Raw genomic sequence first — 20,088 nt, forward strand, 5'->3', positions numbered from 1 at the left:
TGTAGTGTCCACTAAGAGGAAATTTGAATTACAGGCCATTTGCAGATAGGAGATGTACTGAAAACACCTGATAGGCTATAAATTCAATCTTGTACATCGACAAATCTGTTCCAAAATTGCATCTGAACATTAAAATGACTCTAGCCTTCACTTAATGGTAAGTCCTGTGAAATCAATTCGCTGTTAAAATAGTTTAATTGGAACATATGTATTTTAATTTTTCTGTGTGTATAAAAATGTCTTCTCAAGCAACCCAAAACATTCTGAAATTACACTTCTAAGTAATGTAGTCAAAGAACTGAACTTATAACTGAGTAAAACCAAGGATCTAGAAAATTCAGGAAAGGTAATATTCAAATAACGGCAAGTGGAAAGGAATAAATTAAGAATCTTATTAGTTTAGTGCAATTTTCCCAAAAAACCATCTAAGGAAGTTTGAATAACCCACTACCACTCCCTGACATTAACTCATATGTTCTCCTGCTCAAATAGTTACTGGTTGTTTTTTTTTTGTTTGTTTGTTTGTTTAGTGGGTAGACAGGGGTTGGGTGTTTGATAGATGGGCATAATTACTAATTTGTTTTCTCTTTTCTTCCCCTATCTCAATTTCCTTCCTTCCTTCTTTTCTATGGAGTACAGGCCCTTGTTTCACATTCCCAACACGGCTAGTCAAATGTAAAAACATTTAGATCTGTAGCAGTGAGAGTTAATGTATTCTTCATTAGAGAAAAAAAGACTCCTAGGGAATGGTTAAAAAAAAAAATCAAACAGGTCAGTTAAAAGGGATGATTCATACTGCACAGTGGTGCTTTGCTTTGTAGAAAAGTGGAAGAAAGAAAAAAAAAAATGGAGACAGAGTCCAGTGCTAAAATCTACAAATAGGAACTTTATACTTTCAAAATGAATGTTTTATCATTTTGAAATTACACCAAGGTATAACTGTTGTATTCTTTTCTTGATATTCATCTACCTGGCTGATCCATCTTCCCTACCTCCCAGAATGACGCTATTTCTGAAGAAAGGATTAAAAGGATCAAAATGTATGGTTCCCCAACTACCGTGAGTACAGGCTGTAACTCTGAGGATACATTTGCACTTTTAATGGAAAATGACAGAGAAGGTGCTTAATAAATATTGCAGAAACAAATGAGTTAGCAAATGTGTGCATGAATAAATACGAAAACACGAGAATCTGAAGGAGAAAAGTGGGGAAAAGAGGAAGAAAACCATAGACATGTAAAGAATAGGAAAAGCAAGAAAAAGCAGAGACATACATATACGTATGCTGAAACACCCAGAAACTGACCCATCACCTACCACAGAGAGACCCTAAGAAGGAAGCGGGTAAGAAAGAGACGGGAGTAAGCCAGAAAGAAAAACAGCAAAACCGCAGAACCCCTTCCACCCACCATCTACTGTGATAAAAGTCTTTTGGTGGGAAACATTACAAAAACATTCTCAGACACAGATATATTCTGATGTTCTTGATACCAAAGCACTCCTCTGAGGCCTCTGAATGCCCTACGACTTTAAGATTTTTAAAGTCCTGTTGCTTTTTTACAACCACAGGCATAAATGGAGATACAGCCCTTTGACAGCATGTTAGACCCAGTGGAGCCCCAGGTCAGGGAGTTATCATCATCAGTGAATCAGGAGACTGACAGCCTTCGTGGTCATGTCCTTGACCATCTCAAGAGATGGCCTTACATTTCTGTAAAACTACTACCCTTTTTAGGTGAAGCTGACACAGTCACCTGGACACATGCTTTTCCAAAACCTAAATCATTAATGTTACGGTAAGACCCTGAGAGGTTTCCTATAACCTAGTCCTACTCAGTACTTATTTCCTGAGTAGTAATTGAGATCAAGACACTTAGGTGAGGGTGAGGGAAAGGTGGGTGGTAGGATAGAGAGAAGTGGGACAAGACACGAACCTCAACCTGGAAGACCTTATATTCTGATCCACCTCAGGTATTCTCAGGTCCTCTACCTCATAGGGCCTGTTCCTCATACTCCTTAGCTGACAGGCTATCAGTTGTTCCTTTCCAAACAAGATCATAGAGCCTAAATGTTTCCACTCAATTCAGTTAAGTATTTGCACATCCGAGCCATAGTGTTAGCCACTTGCAAGAGACGCAGTAATGAGTGAGTTAAGACTCCCAGTCCCAACAATCTCACAGTACAAAGGCAGAAGAAAACAAGTAAAATAACAGCTTTATGGCAAGATGGAGTGCTAACAGAAACTGGGGGATTAAGAGAAGGACAAATCACATCTACCTTCACTGTGGGGAGGGAAGGTGAAAGGCAGGGAAGTGGAGAAAAAGGTTTGAAGCCAGCTCTGGATAGATGAGTCATCAAGAGCTCCTCCTGCCTTCTCAGTGTCTATAAATAATCCCAGGTGCTGTCATTTCATTTAATTACTAAGCCTCTCCAGATGGAGAAAAATAATTAAGCAGTCTGTACCACCGACAGGATATAAAGAATGGGTTAGCAACTTGTGAAACATTCGAGTTTTGAAGTTTGCTTTCAACTATGAAGTAAGGGCAGAAACAAAGAAGGGGCAAATGACTGAACTATAGACGTTAGTGAAAACCGAATGACTGCAATCATATTTTGGGTAGGAATTCAAATAGAAAAAAAACACTGGTAACAAAGGGGCTCAACTTTCCCAGAAGACACAGACATGCTAACATTAAATGATGAAACCTTAGGGTGGTTGAAGACAGGTTATCAAAAAGAAACACTTTAAGACAACCTATAAATAAATCAGGACACAATTTATTTATTTCTTCAATGTCCAAGAAATATACCATTGACTGGGCCTCTGGATGCAGACATAATAAAAATTTTTTATCTTTGCATTTGATAACAAAGCTTCAGAAGTGACTATACCTAAAAGGTCTAACAGGGAAGCTGGAAAGGATATCACATGAGAAAAGTTTCTAATTGTAGATGCTCTTAAAGAATTACACATTTATAATTCCAAAGTTCATGGGAATCAGGAAAATATTTTTAAAAATTTAGGCATTCAAACAACAATGGAAACCAGGTAGTAAAAGGAATAGGCTGTTTCTCCCCAAAGCATAAATTCAATATAATAATAATGAATTCAAAACAATAATCGGTAATTTTTCCTGAAAAAGCATAATAAGCAAACCTATATAACCACAATATTCGAAACTATCAGAAGTTTGGAGATAACCAAAGTTGTATGGTTGCATGGTCAGACGCCACCCGTCTGTTCTGACGGGAAGTAGAGGGAGGTGTTCTCCAAGGAATGGCAAAGAAACAGATTGGGAGAAAGAAAGACCAAATCAGAACCCAATTCAGAGAGGGATGATAAAAGATTCATGGTCTAAAAAATATAGGCCTGGTTAAAAATAAGGTCATTCTCAGAACTTGGTACTCTCTACTCAATAAACCAATTAATTCATATTGTGAGTTATTTTCAAAGCTAAGTATCTGTTCACAAATTGACTAATCACTGCACTGTCATTTCAACTTTCCTGCAAACACAGGTTTTCATATTTTGTTCTTTAAACAGATAACTTCTGTAGAGCATTATCAGGTTAAAAGAATATATTTAAAAGGTATTTTAATGACTTCTGGTATTTTATATTTTTTAGAGGAATTGAAATCAGGCTAACAGTAAAGAATAGTAGAGGTTCTACTTTAATAAACAAAATAATAATTTTAATTTTTATAACTTACATAATTATCTAACAAACATATATTCTCTTTAGTGGTTTAACAACAAATACCTCTATTCCTTGCCAATTTCTTCTTTTAATTAATTTAAAAAATCTTTTAAAATCAAGCTTAATCCTTGCCTTTCCCCTATAATTTCCATATGGATGATGGTCCAAAGGTGTCTGCGAACTAGAAAGAAAGGAGTTTCTTCCTCCAGGCACATGACTACCACATGTTGGGAAATTATAACAAATATTCCACTCACCAGTGGCTGTGATGTGAATGCACCTTCTAGAACAGTGCTGGCCTAAATGCACACAACCCATACATGGCTGCCATGATCTGCTACCATCCCTTCATGACACTGGTCCTTCATTCTTTGGTGTTCACACAAACCGTGGTGAGACCTGGCTCACTGTCTTTCAGGACAGACTGACTTTCAACTCTCTCTGTAACCAAAAGATACCAGCTATCATTCGAAGGTGCTGGGGTCCAGGTTGGGTCATGATCTTAAGATCACATTGACATGAGGCATGAAGAAGACTGCCTGGAGACTGTGGTGCAATGGGAATGTACAACCCCTCCAAATTAGACAGATGGCCACTACTAAGATCTTGACTGCTGACAGTCAACACAACATAGTATGTAAAATCTTCCATATTTAAATGAAGGGAAGAATTGGAAACCTTATGTAGGTTCAACAGTCATGCCTGTGAGCTACAACTGGACCACAATGCAGGCAACCCCAAGTCCAGGGAAGTCAGTACACGGTTCCTTGGTCAACCATGTGCCCACTAGGTTTGTGCCTGTTTTGGTGTTTTGGTAACATTAAGAACTTCATCATATCTAATCACAGAAAAGGCAGTGAGAGAGACAAAACTGCCAGGAATAAGAGGCACGTGATGAGGAAAAAAAAATAAATGAAAATAATTAAAAATTGCAAGTGTAAGAAAATTACTGTAGTGCATGAGTAAGTTGGCATGAAGGCTATAACATCTACATGGAACTCAGCCTTGTCTAGACATGTGCTCGTGGGTCATTCATATCATGTTACTCTGGATAATGAATATGTGCTTTATGAGCACCAAGTCAGAGAACAACCTTTATGACTGGAAGTCTCTCCACTCACCTCTCTCTAGCCATTATCATATGGGACTGTGACAGTGAGGTCCATGTGCGCAAGAGCTGATTACATTTATTGTATTTAATGTAGCAAACTAGCATTGAATCAGTGCTAAATAAATGATAAATGCTTCTTTAATACCAAAAAGTAAAATGCCAGGTTTGAATTTAGAAACATATACCAAGATCCATCTGACTAGTTAGGGAAGAAATACAAAACTCTGAAATTCAACATTCTTAAAGAAAGATTCAAAATACTAAGATCTCAAAATACAGCATCTAACCAGACTGCCAAATGGAAAATAACAATAATACCATCTTCCTTTCCATTGCATGACATAGTGTGAACTGAGATGTATAAACGTATATGTGGACTTAAAAAGAAAACAAAAGAAACAGCTGCAATCTTAAAAAAAAAAATCGGTTCTATTTAATATTATCTGTCCTCTATTTTGTGTCTACAGAAAAGCAAGCCAAAATTTAAGAAAGGACTTACCAGATGAAACACACATTAAATTTCTTTGTATGTGAACTAGTGGTCAATTCCTAGAAATAGTTTAAAAATTCAAAGCCTAGATTTCACACAGAGGTGTTTTGCTGGTTTATACACTAATGCGTACCTTATCTGCCTAAAACTCTAAATGGTCTTGTATTTAATAAGAGATTACAGAGCTGGAAAAATAGAAAGCTTTTGAGTAAAGCATGCTGTGAGTCCTTCCAGTACTCATAAAAACATTTTTAAAATTTAGTTTCCTGTAAAAAAAGGTGACTAACAAAGTAAGACCTGGTTGGTCTGGGCATGGGTAGGCATGACAGGAAAGGAAGAGGGGGTGGATTTGATGGCAGAGCTATAAGAGTAGAGGTGACATGAAAAGCAGCATGCCCAGAGGACAATACTGGAAAAGAAGGATAAACCATGTAAGTGGAAACTGTTTAAGAATGGTTCAAATGACCCCAGTACTGCCTAAGGCAAACTGGTAATGGTTAAGATGCAGAAGGGGGCGGGCCTGACCTGCCAATAGGACAGTGCTCAGAAGAGACTTAAGCTAATGCAAAGAAGACACATACACCACGGGGTCTCCATCCCACAGAAACAGAGATGGACAGATATGGAGACATATTTTATTTGGCATTTGCCAAATGTCTACTATGTGCCAGAACCTACGCTAGGGACTTCGTTTAATTGACTACTACAATCTGGATGATGTAGAAGTTGCTATCCCCATTTCACAGATGAGTAATACTGAGGTTGGAAAATTTAAAAAACTACATCACCATTATATGGTTTAATGGAAGAAATGGAACTCAAAAGCAAATGTTTTTTACTTCCGTGAATAAGCTCTTAGAACACTATGCTCTACTGTGGTTCCTGAATGTAATCAGGGAAAGATGTGTGGGAAGGTCATGGCGACAGTGGGGAAATCAGCCAAACACACACACAAATGATTCCAGAGTATGTGACCGTCACAATAAGAAGTAGATTTTACAACAGCACATCCAGGATGCCTCGCTGTATAAACAACTAAAAAGTAAGTTTCACAAAAATATTTACCCTTACTATGTGTGACATACTCAGATTTTCTTTTTTTTTTTCCCTATTGTTTCATTTTTTTTAAAATGCTGGTCAGGACTCACTGAAATGATTTCACGGCCCACTATTAGGTCAGAATCCATAGTTTGAAAACCAATGCTGTAACCAATGCTGATGACTACCATTCTTGTTTTTGAGGCTTGGGTAGAGTATTAGGCTTTTCCATTGTTCACATATAATTTCCCACTTGAACCTTTATCCAATGAAAGAAAAGGGAGAGAGGGTAATTAAGAGGGAGAGAGAAGCAGTGGAGAAAATTATCCACATGGGTCACTAAAAAGGGTATGTAAATTTAAAATAAACTTTAAATAGAAAAAAAAAAGGGTCATACTACAAAAGGTAGTGAAATCAATATACTCCAAACAAAAACGTCTCCATCTCAATGACAAAGAAGCTCCTCCGAAAGGGCAGAGGCTAAACACCCATGTTGGAGAAGGTTCTGATGTCTTTAATATTCCTCAGAGTTGTGAGAAAGACATAATCGCCCAAAATGACTAACTGGTAAAAGGAATGCCAGGATATAGTCTTTAGGGAATTTTTAAGACCAAAAGACAAGTTACATGCTTCCTACTACTCAGGCTGCCTTCCACACCAAAAAGCACCAGGTCGCCAGCCTGGTCACCACACCAAAAGGGCACCAGCCTGGAAGACCGGGCTACTTAGTCAAGACATTTGCTGACCAACACTACTTTGATTTGATGTGATTTATTTAAAAGCCTGGATAATGTCTATGGAAGGATGCAACATTTGCTTCTGGTATGGAACCAACACATGAACCAAGGATGCTCAATAACACATACACAATAAAAGAGAGAAAGAAAGGATGGGAGATCATGAATGTGCCAACTTAGAAATGGTCTCAATAAAAATATCAGTTACCATGGGACTTCAGGGAGGGAAAGACAGGGGTCTCTTTAGAGAAATGACTGATGCTATTTATTAATCTACTTGCAAGTAATGTCAAATTTTAAAGTTGCTCCAAAGAAAACCACCTTTTTCAACACAGCAGCCTCTTAATATGCTAAAGGAACCTGTTCAAAACGCTTCAGCAGTGAAGTCACTTAGATGATAAATGTGTTCTTCAATCTGTGCACCAGTCAAGTAGCAGTAAAATCAGAATAATTCATGCAAAAATTTTCATTATGTTTCTAAACATACTTATTTACATTTTAAATCACACATTAGACAATATGAAATATCTTTCATTTAGACAGGTGTGAACTAAAAAACAGATGCATTCATTAAACATGGAACAATTCGACAAATTTTTAAAAAGTGCTCAGAGAACTCTCTGTTTTGATGTACTTTAGCCACTGTTAACTTACTTGAAAAAATATGGCCATGGCTCCGATTATTCTGTTTTCAGAAATTGCAGTTTGAAAGCTGTCAAAGTCGTCTGGATTGTAAAAGAAAATCTGCATCTGTAAAAGAATAATTTAAAAATATATTAGGAAAAATTTCAAGTCTTCATAAAAGTAGGGAGAACAATACCAGACACCTAAATTCCCCACTTACTCAGATTTTGCCAAATGTATTCATCTATCCATATTTTTAATTTGCTCAAGTATTTGAAAGCAAACCCCAGACAAGATATCATTTTATCCCTCCAAACCCCAGTAGGCATCACTAAAACACATCTTCTCATGAAATGACAATGCCTTTATGCCATCCAACATAAGTAACACTGGCACCTTCTTATTACCCAATAGTAGTGTCATGCTGAAAGTTCCCTACTAAGAAAATTTTAATGGCATTTAATACCTTGAAGTTAAACACCAAGCCTGTGAGAGTCAGTCCACGTGTAGAAATTATAAACGCTTAAGTGGTCACATCTTGATAAATGCCCCTTCCAGTGATAAGAATTTTAAGAGGTCTCTCAATAGCTCCAAGTGGAATATTTCACCGATTCCACAAAAAAATTGAATGGCGATGATAATACTAATGCTTTACATTTTATAGTTTGCAAAAAAACCCATGTTATTTCACTTAATACACTTAACAACCCTGATAAGGCAGAAATTACTACACTTAGATATAACTGAGGAAATTGTGCCTCAAAAGTTGATGCTAATTTGGCTAAGAGTAAATATCAGAGGCAGAATATAAAATCCAAGTGATCTCATCCCAACCTTAAATACCATTCCAAACATTTGGCTAGGGTTCTCGTACTCAAAAAGCAGAACACAGATAAGTCAACTTAAAATCATTAAACAACTTAGATGCTTGAATACACCTTGATATTGAATATAATTCAGAGAACAAAAATGGACCACAGCATATTTTAGACACTAGGTATGTGATGAAAATAATACAACCGGGTTCTGTCCCATTTAGTTGCCTGTGGGACTCCAAGCAAGCAAGTTAACTTCTAAGCACCCACTTCCTCATGTATAGAATCAAGTGCTTATCCTTGGTAGGGAAGGTGGTGGTCACACCGCCAGTGCAGTGACAGTATGCAACATCACGCTTAGACCTCATCTGTGCTCACAAGCTGCCGCCATCATCACCATCATCATCATCATCTTACTGACATCATATTTTAGAGTTAACATTTGGCAGACATCTTAAAATTTTTAATAAGAATGTGATTCCACTGAAACTTCTAGAATGGCCTTACTCGTTACAGGAAATCAAATCTCTTCTACCATTAGCTCTCTCCCATGACCTCTACCTCCCCACTTTTCCAAATGGCATGATACTAGTTTCTGTAATAAACCAAACAACCATATACCCCAGATGGAGTTTGGAGATCTGACACTGAACGATGAACTTCCAGTGGGGAAATCCATGTTAAACACTAGCTAGAAGTGTAAGTCAGACAAAGACAGATAGCACATGATTTCACTTATATACAGAATCTACAAAACAAACAAACCAGAAATTGACTCATAAGCACAGAGAACAGACAGGCAGTTGCCATATGGACAGGGGTCCAGGGGATGGGTGAAATAGGTGAAGGGATAGAGGCACACACTTCTAATTATGAAATAAATTAATCACAGGGATGAAAGTACACAAAGGCAATCATACAGTAATACCTGTGTATGATGACAGATGGCAACTGCACTTATTGTGGTGAGCATTTAGCAATGTATATAATTGTTGAATCGCTATGGTGAACACCTGAAATCAATATACTATTATATATCAACTGTATTTCAATTAAATTTAAAAAAAAGGCTAGCTGAGGTATATGTCACAGGTAAACGGAGTTCTGAGAGAATTAACTAATTTGTTAAAAACAAAGTGAGACTTTCTAGGAAAAGTCAGGTACTCAAGTGGATGGGAGAAGGATGGGGACATTCTTTTGGAGAATTTTCTTTCTTCTAGCAAATAATTTTCCTCTGGCTGTGAGTTTCCACCCATTGCAGCAGCCTCTTACAAATGTGTTGCCTTTAGGTTTGGACAGCTTTAGACATCATGAATTTACAATGAGAAAAATCCATTCAGTGAGGTGCAGATTAAAACTACTTAATGTTGGGTGAATTGCTTTGGGTACAGTGCTACTAACGCAAGAAAGAAACTCCACACAAGCATATTCAGAAAATTACATTTCACTTTCCTTTTAAAACTCAGGCCCTAAATTAAGTAAGTTCAAAGAAGGTTTTCTTATTCTTCAGCCCATGAGCAGAGGCGACATTGTTTAATGCATCACCTGAATGGTGTGTGATACAAAATACTTAAAGACCTCTTCAAGGGCATTTTCATTTACAACTGGGTGAGGAAATTCATTTTTAGAAAATGTCTTTGAGTCATGGCTCCACCCATTAGGATAATAAAATGTCTCATAAAGAGAACAGCAGCAGTGGTCTGAAATATCAATTTTCCTTGCTGTATCTCTCAGGTTGTAGTCTACTGAGTTATGTTAACTTTTGAAGCTATCTTAAATATAGGAATAAATAAGTACTTGGAGTTCTGCTGGGTGAACTTGACTTTAAATTGTTCTGTTGTTATTGTTGATGAGACTAATTTGGGCAGAGACTGGAAAACTGTTTTACAGGCACATCTTTGGAAGGTGTTGGGGTAGCTACTAAATATCTTGAGTAGCTCATTGACTTTCTTATCTCAAGAGCTATACCCAGAGCCTTCCGTTCAACAGCATCATATGTTGTGAATATGGTGAATCTATGTTTGCTGTATAGCGATCCTCCTCCTGATGAATCACAGTGCACATCAGTGAAAGGAAAGATCTGGAAAATCCAGCAATAAAAAGATCTATTAACTGCTTCATACATCCTTTCCCTCTAGGCCCCCCAAGTAATTACATTTTACCCCATTTGGACCTCCTCTCTCTCTGTGCGCACACACAGTTTTTTTCTGAATCATTTAGTAGTAAGTGGGAGAAAATATGCACCTTCACTACTAAACATGGAAGTGTGTAATTTCTAAGAATAAGGACATTCTCTTATATAAGCACAGTATAATTATTAAAGTGAGCAAATTTCACATTGATAGAATACCATTATTTCACTCACAGTACATTTTTGCATTTTGGCAAGTACCCAAATAAAGTCTGTGATACATTATTATTCTGCTTCTTAGTCCCTGACAACCAGACTTTGCATTTAGTTGTCTTGTTTACACTGACCCCTCCCACTCCCACTTTCATCTGGAACAGTTACTCAGTCTCTCTCTGTCTTTCTCTGTGTTAACAGTGTGACACACAGAAGGCCGGCTGTTGGGTAGAACATGGGGTCTGTCTCATGGCTTCTCATCATTAGGCTCAGGTCATACACCATAGACAGGTTTCCACAGCAGCAATACCGTCTTCACACTGCATTATGAGGGTTTTCCTCAATATCAAGGGTATTTAACTTGACCACAGACTTAAGTTGATTCTGCCAGGCTTCTCCACTATAAAGTTATCAATTTGCTTTCTGTAATTAAAAGTACTTTGTATGGAGATATTTGGAGATTACACAAATATCCTGCTCTTCATCTAATTTTCATCCACTTGTTCTGGTATCTATTGATAATTGTCTAACTATATCAACCCTTCTATTAATCAATGTTGTTCTAGTATAATGAATAGCTTTCCCTTCTCCACAGTTTAGTCACTCATTCATTTAATCACACACATATGGGCTCACTTATTTTTGCTTTTATTTTATTCAGTGGGTTTTAATCTATTACCATTAGTTATTTTGATGCTCAAACTATCTCAGGTTTGCTCAATAGGAAACCTTTTTAATGGATTCCTGTCATTCTGCATGTTCTCATGATTTTTTTTTTAGCACCTCCTCATTAGCTGACACAGATCATCTAGGCTCATATTTATTTTTCCCTCCTCTAGCCCTAAAATTGGCAATTTCTTGAGTGAGCTCTGGTTTCTTTTAGTAAAGACTTGTATTTAAAGACCTAAAAACGTTAACTCAGCACTTCCCAAATGTTTGCAATTACAACAGTTTGGTTCTTCAAAAAAACTACCTTGCTTATAGCTCAGGGACTCCACTCCAACAAGGACCTCCTTTGCAAAGGAAAGAAAGCCAGATCAACGTTGCATATATGGATGTTCCTCCACCACATAGTGTGCCATGAGACTTCTAAGTCTCCCTAACCACAGAAACAATCTACAGGAAGCTCAACTAAAGAGGCACCGGGAGACGATGTACACAAGGGTGCAATCAAGGGATCAGTGCTACAAAATCTTTCAAATTCATGAATGAGCCTCACAGGACTTGATGAAATCATTTGCTCAATTCTACTTTGTGGAATGGCTAGACAGGAAAAACTGCAGGCATTTCTCTAACCAGATCAAGGTGATAGATAGAGTATCTCATGGTATAACCTGACATTTGGAAAATAAAATTTGACAGAGGGAAAAAACCCTACCACTGACCAAGAAGCATGTGATTAAATACGGATACAGAAAATGCCTGAATGAATGGCAACACTACCAAGTAATGGGAGGGAGATTAAATGTACTGTGAGCACAGGGTTGACAGTGTTCTGGGTACAGCATGAGGCATAAGAGTAACAATAAAATGCTCACTTAGTGTCCCCTTTCTCTTGCCTAGTGCCATTTTTTCCCTTAAAATGACTCTAGTTCCAATTTGATTTAAAAGCTATGTATGCCTGCTTTTCAATTTGTATCACCATCTGTGTTAAACTGAATGAACAGAAAGCAAAACAAATCTAAAAACTAGAGCCTTCATATTTTTATTAATGTTATTTTTCAAACACTTAGTGCCTACTGTATGCCAGGTATTGTACTATCATTCATTGACACTCAGTGAGGAGGTACCACCATGATCCTCATTTTACAACCAAAGAAATTTAAGGATTTTCAAACTTGGCAAAGCTCTTAAAAAAGGAGGGTGGGGTTAGGATAAAACTTAATCTATCTAATCATAGAGTTCAAGGTCTTTATCACTGTACTTTCTTCCAATGGGCAAGGATATTTGCCTAATTCCCTTTACATGTAAGGGATGAGGTCACAGTTTGTGCTTGGGAAGACTGAACTACCAATAATGAGACAAGGTTAACTTTTTCTGAATTCCAAAGTTGCATCACAAGCAAACGTATCACAAAAAAAATCACAAGGCAATGAATGGAGTTGGCCAAGTGAGGCGTATATTAAATGAATACTTAAATAATGCAGGCAATGGGTGAGAGAAGGCAGACTTCCTGTTATCCAATGTTATATATGTGCAGAATAAGTCAGCCCTCATATCCCCGTGGTAATGGAGGCAAGAGGCGATGATCCCAACACAAGCATGGAAAAATCCAACAGTAACTTCCTTGGTCCTTTAGAAAGCTCTGCATTTTAATTTTTTAACATTAGCCATCCCCCTGCACACACACACATAAATATACAGGGCCCAAGAAAAATATCATGATGAATTAAGTAAGGAAACAGCATGCAAACAGCTCTTAGGAAAAGTAGTCTACTGAAAGGTCCACTAGACATTTCCAGGACACTGCTGGGCAGCTTTAATAAGAGAGGAAGAACACACAGGAAAAGCTACAGGAAGAGTACTGACAGAGAAGAGATGTAAATGGGATGAGGTAAAGATGGTGAGTAAAAAGGAAACAGCAGAACTAAAAACCACATGGGAGGTAGTAGATAACAGAACTGAAAACGTCAAGTGTATTTTTCTGATCATGTTTGGTGCTAACCTTTAGGAAGCCAGCTGAGAACACGGTGGGGGACTAGAAACAGAATAAAAATGTAGTGAAGGCAAAGTAAAAACCCAAACACAGTTAATGACCTGCTGGTTCTACTTATTGGATGATCTGCAAGGGAGGATGTCGGATATGAAGTTTTGGTGTAACAGGTTTTAATCGAAGTTGATTTTTAGAATACTCTGTACCCTTAACTACTAAAGCCAGCTCTCACCCCCTCAACACAGTGCACTCTATTTCTTTAATTCTGTTACCGCCATCAGACAGGAAGATCGATGCAGGCAGGAAGCATATTTGCCTAGCCAAGGCTGTGTCTTGAAGAGTGCTGTTCATTGTAAATACCAGCAATTTATTTTTTGGAATGAAGAAGATGAGCTGGGGCTCTGAGTGGCTGGAGGCAAGGACAGCCAAATGATAAAACCAAAATTATAACGACGTTCTTGCTATCTATAGGAATAAAGAACAAAATGAGTAACAGGGTGAGATCAGTGTAAGAGAATGAATGGATTAAAGCCACTAGGAAGATGCTCAGGCAAGTGCAAATATATGCCAAAGTCACTAGGAAGTGGCTTAATGGCCCCAGGATGGTCCTGTTAATAAACACAGGTTATATTACTTACTCTTACATTTGTAAGAAATTCAAACTATTTTATGCAAGTACCTCCAACCTGAAATTTTAACACTTCAACAAAAGAAATTCTAGTCATTTAAATTATGGAGAAAAATGATAAATGCACACTATGTGTATTATATAAAAACATATAACACACATATTCTGAATTCAAAACTATGATATGGGTGTTCTGTTTTATAACAATGAACAGTTTTTACTCCCAGTTACTTTATTTAAGGATCATTATATTTTTACCCCTTATGATGGTTAATTTTATGTGTCAACTTGGATAGGCTACAATGTCCAGTTGTTTGGTCAAACATTATTCTAGATATTGCTGTGAAGGTATTTTTTGATATGATTAGTATTTAAATCAGTAGACTCTGAATAAAGCAGATTAACCTTCCATAATGTGGAGAGCCTCATCCAATCTGTCGAAAGCCTGAGGTCTCCCTAAGATGAAGGAATTCTGCCTCCAGATTACAAAATAGAGATTTTGCCTGCATATCCAGCCTTCAGACTCAAGACTGTAATATCAGCTCTTACTGGAATTTCTAGCTTGCTCTGCAAATTTTGGACTCGCTTGCCCCCACAACTGATTGAGACAATTCCCTAAAATCTTAGTGTCTGTCTATCTCTGTAGCTCTTTCTGTCTGTCAGTCTCTTTTATTCATTCTATTTCTCTGGAGAACCCTGATTAATACACCCCTCTCACCCCCCACTGAAGTCATCACTGGTTTTAAGCACACACAGAGATATATGCATATGTGACTATGTATCACATCATAAAACCATTCTGCAACCCACTTACTTTTTGAGCATCTTTGAGGTCTGAGCTTCATTACCTCATTCACCTCTTTCTAACCGGCTTCTCCCATGGAGAATGTAGCCTGTTACAACCCAGTTCACACACTCGTGGCTTACAGAAAAATGTCCATGTTGGCAGACAAAATGACTGGGTGATGATATTAAATGGAGATCAAAGAGCCTGGACTATATAGAGTTAGATCTGGTATCAAATGGAGGCAGTATTTACCTCATGGGATCATTGTATAAAGACATATGTAAGAACAAACTAAGCTCTCTCACTTACTATTATTATGTGTCTTTATTACCATTCTTTATGACCAGAAGGGATATGTAAATTAAGGTGAAAATAAATGGTTTCCCCTGGCCAGCTAACATCTCAATGAGTCATGACACAAAGGTATAGCAAAGAAACCTGTGCGTTGGCTTCACGTAGCCTGCATTGGGAGAATATTTTTAGAAGAACTGTGCTCCAAAGAGTAGCAGCTATTCAGCAACTTTGCAGGCAAGGTGGCATTTAAATAAACATTCTGAAGCACTTGCTTCATACAATGTCATTAATCACAGAGTGCACGAATCCTTACTTATTTCCTTTTTATACTTGCCTTATACCATGGCATTATCTTCAACTACTTAGGGCAGGAGCCCACACTGCTGGAGCAGACGCACCGAAGCGCACACGCACACTAGGGCTGTGACTCATGCACTCAGGTGGCGGGATGGTTTGGGGATCCCTTTTAAAAGTCTCTGTGTGTAATTTATTCACGTCATTGAGTCTGTTTATTAGGTAATTTTTGGAATTTCTGGTTTGGTGGTGCATCTGATTATAGTCAACTAAATACTTGGTATGGAAGAGTTCAGGCTCTTGCTTACAATAGCAAATTAGGTTTTTCAGGGATTTACTATGCATGATTCATGAGTTATTTCTTATAGTTTAGCATAAGTTTGAACACGAATGAGGTAGGGTTAGCATCTACCTATATGTTGGCCGAATACCCTTATCATGTACTCAGGAAAGAGGGCAGTAAGGTAGGGCTCTCCCATGTAATTAGCTGTGTGACCTGGTTGAAGTTAGTCACGTTCTCTGAGTCTTAACATCGCCATGAGTAAACTGAGGATAATAAATACACCACTGGGTTACAGTGAGGATTAAATAAAATAACTCAAGTAAAGCACCTCCCGTAACATCTGGAATGCTGCAGGTCCCCAGCTGACTCACATGTTTTTAAAAATTAAATCATAAGTCAAAATAAGGAAAACATTAGGAAAAAACATAAGGAAAAAAATAAGTCAGTGAAAGGGCTACTTGCAATAACCCCCAACTGGAAACTGCCCAAACGCTGATGGATAATAGAATGCATAAGCACATTCTAACAGTAACACAACAAATAGCTAACGGAAAGCACAACAACAGGGGGCAATACAGGGGATCTCACAGATACTGCTGAGCCAAGTAAGCCAGATTGCATCCCCACCTCCACACAAGGACTACACCATGAGATTCCACTGGAATCAAGTACAAAACCAGGAAAAACTCACATAGTTAGAAGCCAACACAGTGGTTACCCATGGGGGGCACTAATTGGAAATGGAATTTTGGGGGTGCCAATTAGTGCTTTTCTTAATATGGGGCTTAGTTACAAGTATTTGAAAAATTGTTCAGCTCTAAACTTTCTATTTGTGAATGTTCCTCTTTGTATATAGTATTTCAATAAAAAATAAATGAAAGTTATGAAATAGCTGTACTTTTGAGACTGGAATAAACAAAAATATGTCCCTAATAATAGAGCAGGGATGTTTGCAGGCAGGATGCAAACATCCCTGCCCTGCACCCACTTGATTCCACAGAGGCTACCCCAAACTGAGGGTCAGGCTAGAGAGAACTTTCGTGCTTGACAGAGCAAAGTCAGGTGAACTGTCCCTGGGTGTGTAGAATTCCACCAGCTGAGGACCAAAAAACAATACCAAACCCCCCTTTCCTTGATGGCAGAAACTGCAAATAAAGCCAAAGGCAGCTTGTCCATAAAACATTCCACTAGGGCTGCTCAGATGTGCTGGTATTTACAATATTGCACATTAATTAATTCCTTTCATCTTTGCCATCACTTTTGCGGGTAGGCACTGTTCTTTCCCCCATTTTATACAAAATGAAATTAGGGCATATTTTTATGAGGTCTTATCTATGCAGTATAAAGCTGGGATTCAAATCCAGGCATTTGGTTGCAGAACCCACACATTTTAAATCCTCTCCATACAATGGCCTGATCAGAATTTCCATTAGCAATCAGAAATACCTATTAGTTATCTCTAGGATCCCAGCACAAAGCTTGCAGAATAGTGGTTCTCAACCCTGGGCAATTTTGGACCTCCGAGGACACTGGCCATGGCTAGAGTTATTTCTGTTTGTCATCACTGGAAGAGGTGCTACAGGCTTCTGCTGAGTAAGGGCCACAGATGCTGCTGAACCCCCTACAATGCAGAGGACAGCCTCCCAGCACAGACTTACCCTGCCCCAAATGACAGTAGTGCTGAGGTATACAAACCATGCCTGCCCTGTCTTGTCACATGCAACCTGGTCAATGGATATGGTAAAGTGTTTCCCACTAATACTGAATTTTAAAGGGGGAGGAACAAGTCTGTTGTAATGGGGATAAAAGATAGGAGGGCAGCTTTGCCCCTACCCACAAACCAATCACTTCAAGACCATTTTCAACTATTCTTTGAGTTACTCTAATAACTTACTTTTCTATTAAAACAACCTTTCCTTGCTTGCATATCTATTTTATACGTAAGGTTGGTTCTGAAGTGCACTGGAGCTTAACACCTTGGACACAGTGGCGGGGGGGAGGTCCCTAGGTGCATCTGGAACTCATTTGTATTTCAAAAACATGAAAATAACCACCGCAGTGTTTGTGCTCCTTGTAATATGAAACTTTTTAGAAATTGCTTTGTACTTGGGAGTAACAGCCACATGATTCACCATGAAATGAAGTCTGGAAAATCATTTTGGATAAATGGACCTATAAATTCAATAGAATTTCCATGACAACATAGACTGCAACACTCAACCACAAATAAAAGGTTATAAATCATTCAAAACCAAGTAGGAATCAGCAATATGTCTCTCGTTTTGAAATACAAGAAACCTGAAATATAGTTTATTTGTTACTTACTCACCCAAAGTTCCCATTATAGTGCTTTTCTCACTTCTGAGAGTGTTTTTTTAATCCAAGAATCGATTTTGGGGAAAATGATGATGCCAAGAATTTGCAATTAAGCTAAATAATATTAACATGGGTATAGATTTGGTTATATGCATCTCCCTTTCTCCCAGCCAGGAGCCTACAAGAACCCTTGTACACAAAGATAAGCTATGCAGTTTTATCTAGAAGACTTCATTTTGCCCTACAGAGTGGAATGTTATCAGGGTACCATAAGAAAAGGGTTTATGCAAAATATTTCTGAGAACACCCATGCAAGACAACCTAGGTGCTTCCCAAAAGCTTTCGAGTTTTATAAATCAAAACCACATTCCCTAGTATCTTCAGGACAATCCCCACAGGGAAGTATTTTTTATATTAGCTGGGTCAAGTGAACTAAAACATCTGTTTTTTAAGACAGCTCTTTGCTCCTTAGGTCACCTGTTTAATTCTGGTGGAGGTGCCCTTCCAATGGATGCTTCTGGATACTGTATGTATGTGTACAGTAAGCACTCACTAAACAACTGTAGAACAAATGAATGGCAGTTACTTCTGGCATGGAAGGCGATGCATTACATCGCTCCATTTGAAACATCTCTTATTATTAAGTCTCCCTTATAGCCAAAGCTTTAGGTAGATGACTGGTAGAGCAGGGAAAATAAATTTATGGAATTATGGATTTGGCTTCCAGAAGGGATGCACATCTCCTGAAATACTGCCAATATGCACTGGACAGTGTCTATCACTTTTCATCAGACGAACTCTTACGGTCCCATCTACTACCATGTGCTGATAATTCTTTAAGACACATTTTCAGCCCTGATCTCACGTGGGGTATGACTATCATCAAATTCCTCAAGGGCTCTTCTTAACCTCAGAAAAGTTAAGAATCAGTGCTGCCAAAAAAAAAAAAACAGGAAAAAAAACGATATTTATGTGTGTGTGTGTATATATATCTATATATCTATATATAGATATATATATATGAACATGGCTTTATATATCTATATATATAGATATATATATATGAACATGGCTTTATGAGCACAAAATCCTTTCTCTACAACAAATACCTAGAAGGGGTCCAAGGTGTCCCCTGGAAAGGGTGCATACCTTTTATATCTAGTCAACGATGTCTGTGAGTATCATGTTGCTATGCCACTGTTGACAGTGGACTTATGGATCCTTTTTTATTTTTTCCACATTGGGCGGGACACTTCTTTTCTCATTTTTAATTTTCCAAACAACCAGTAAAAATGAGGATCTTTATTCATTTTTTCTAATGACTTTCCATTTTTTAATTTAAACAAGGCTCTTTATTGAGAAAATTATGACCGCCAGAAGTGTTGCATATACAAAGTCAATAAAATATACGAGTACATTTGCCCCACCACCGTGGGTGTCAGAAATAAAAACTGGCATGATAAATAGAAGAATTAGCAAAAGGACTCCTGGAGGGGAGAGAAGGAATTACACATTTGACTTAGAAAATGCTACACAACAAAACACTTCATTAGTTGTTTATGAATCTACACAGATTTACAAAACTAAAGACAGAAAAGGCTCTGAAAAATAACCCGAACTAATAATAGTGGTTTTCTTTAGGGAGGGGACTCACACTGGTTTGGTTGGGGCCAAGAAAGGTGGTTTGTTAAATCACAGCTGCTTAAAATGCTTGCTGACGCTAAACAATAGCTCATCTTGGTGGTGGTGGTGGCGGCTGGGGGGAGGGGAGGATCTCCTTTAAAATGAGGAGGAAGAAAAAAGAAAAATCAGAAAAAGAAAAGGACAAAACCAAAATCTCCATTACTGCTACAGACAGAGAAGGTGAAGTTAATGGGCCCACGTGGGGACCCAGCTCAGAAGACCAGCCGCGTCAGCACGTGCCCCGGGGGAAAGGACCCATCCGCGAGACAGACCCACGGGCAGCATCCCACAGG

General features: G+C 38.1%; 1 protein-coding gene across 3 annotated transcripts in view; it reads right to left on the reverse strand.

Moving 5' to 3' along the window:
* The window catches only part of PTPRG (protein tyrosine phosphatase receptor type G), a 624,941-nt gene that overhangs the window by 177,817 nt on the left and 427,036 nt on the right, over nucleotides 1–20,088 (reverse strand). For all 3 annotated transcript variants that reach the window (XM_036878497.2, XM_036878498.2, XM_036878496.2), the window contains exon 5: nucleotides 7,729–7,824. In XM_036878497.2, the coding sequence (XP_036734392.2) occupies nucleotides 7,729–7,824 (96 nt within the window). The remainder of the gene's footprint in view (nucleotides 1–7,728; nucleotides 7,825–20,088) is intronic.

This window comes from Manis pentadactyla, chromosome 1 (assembly GCF_030020395.1).
Source record: "Manis pentadactyla isolate mManPen7 chromosome 1, mManPen7.hap1, whole genome shotgun sequence".
NCBI classification, from domain to species: Eukaryota; Metazoa; Chordata; class Mammalia; order Pholidota; family Manidae; genus Manis; species Manis pentadactyla.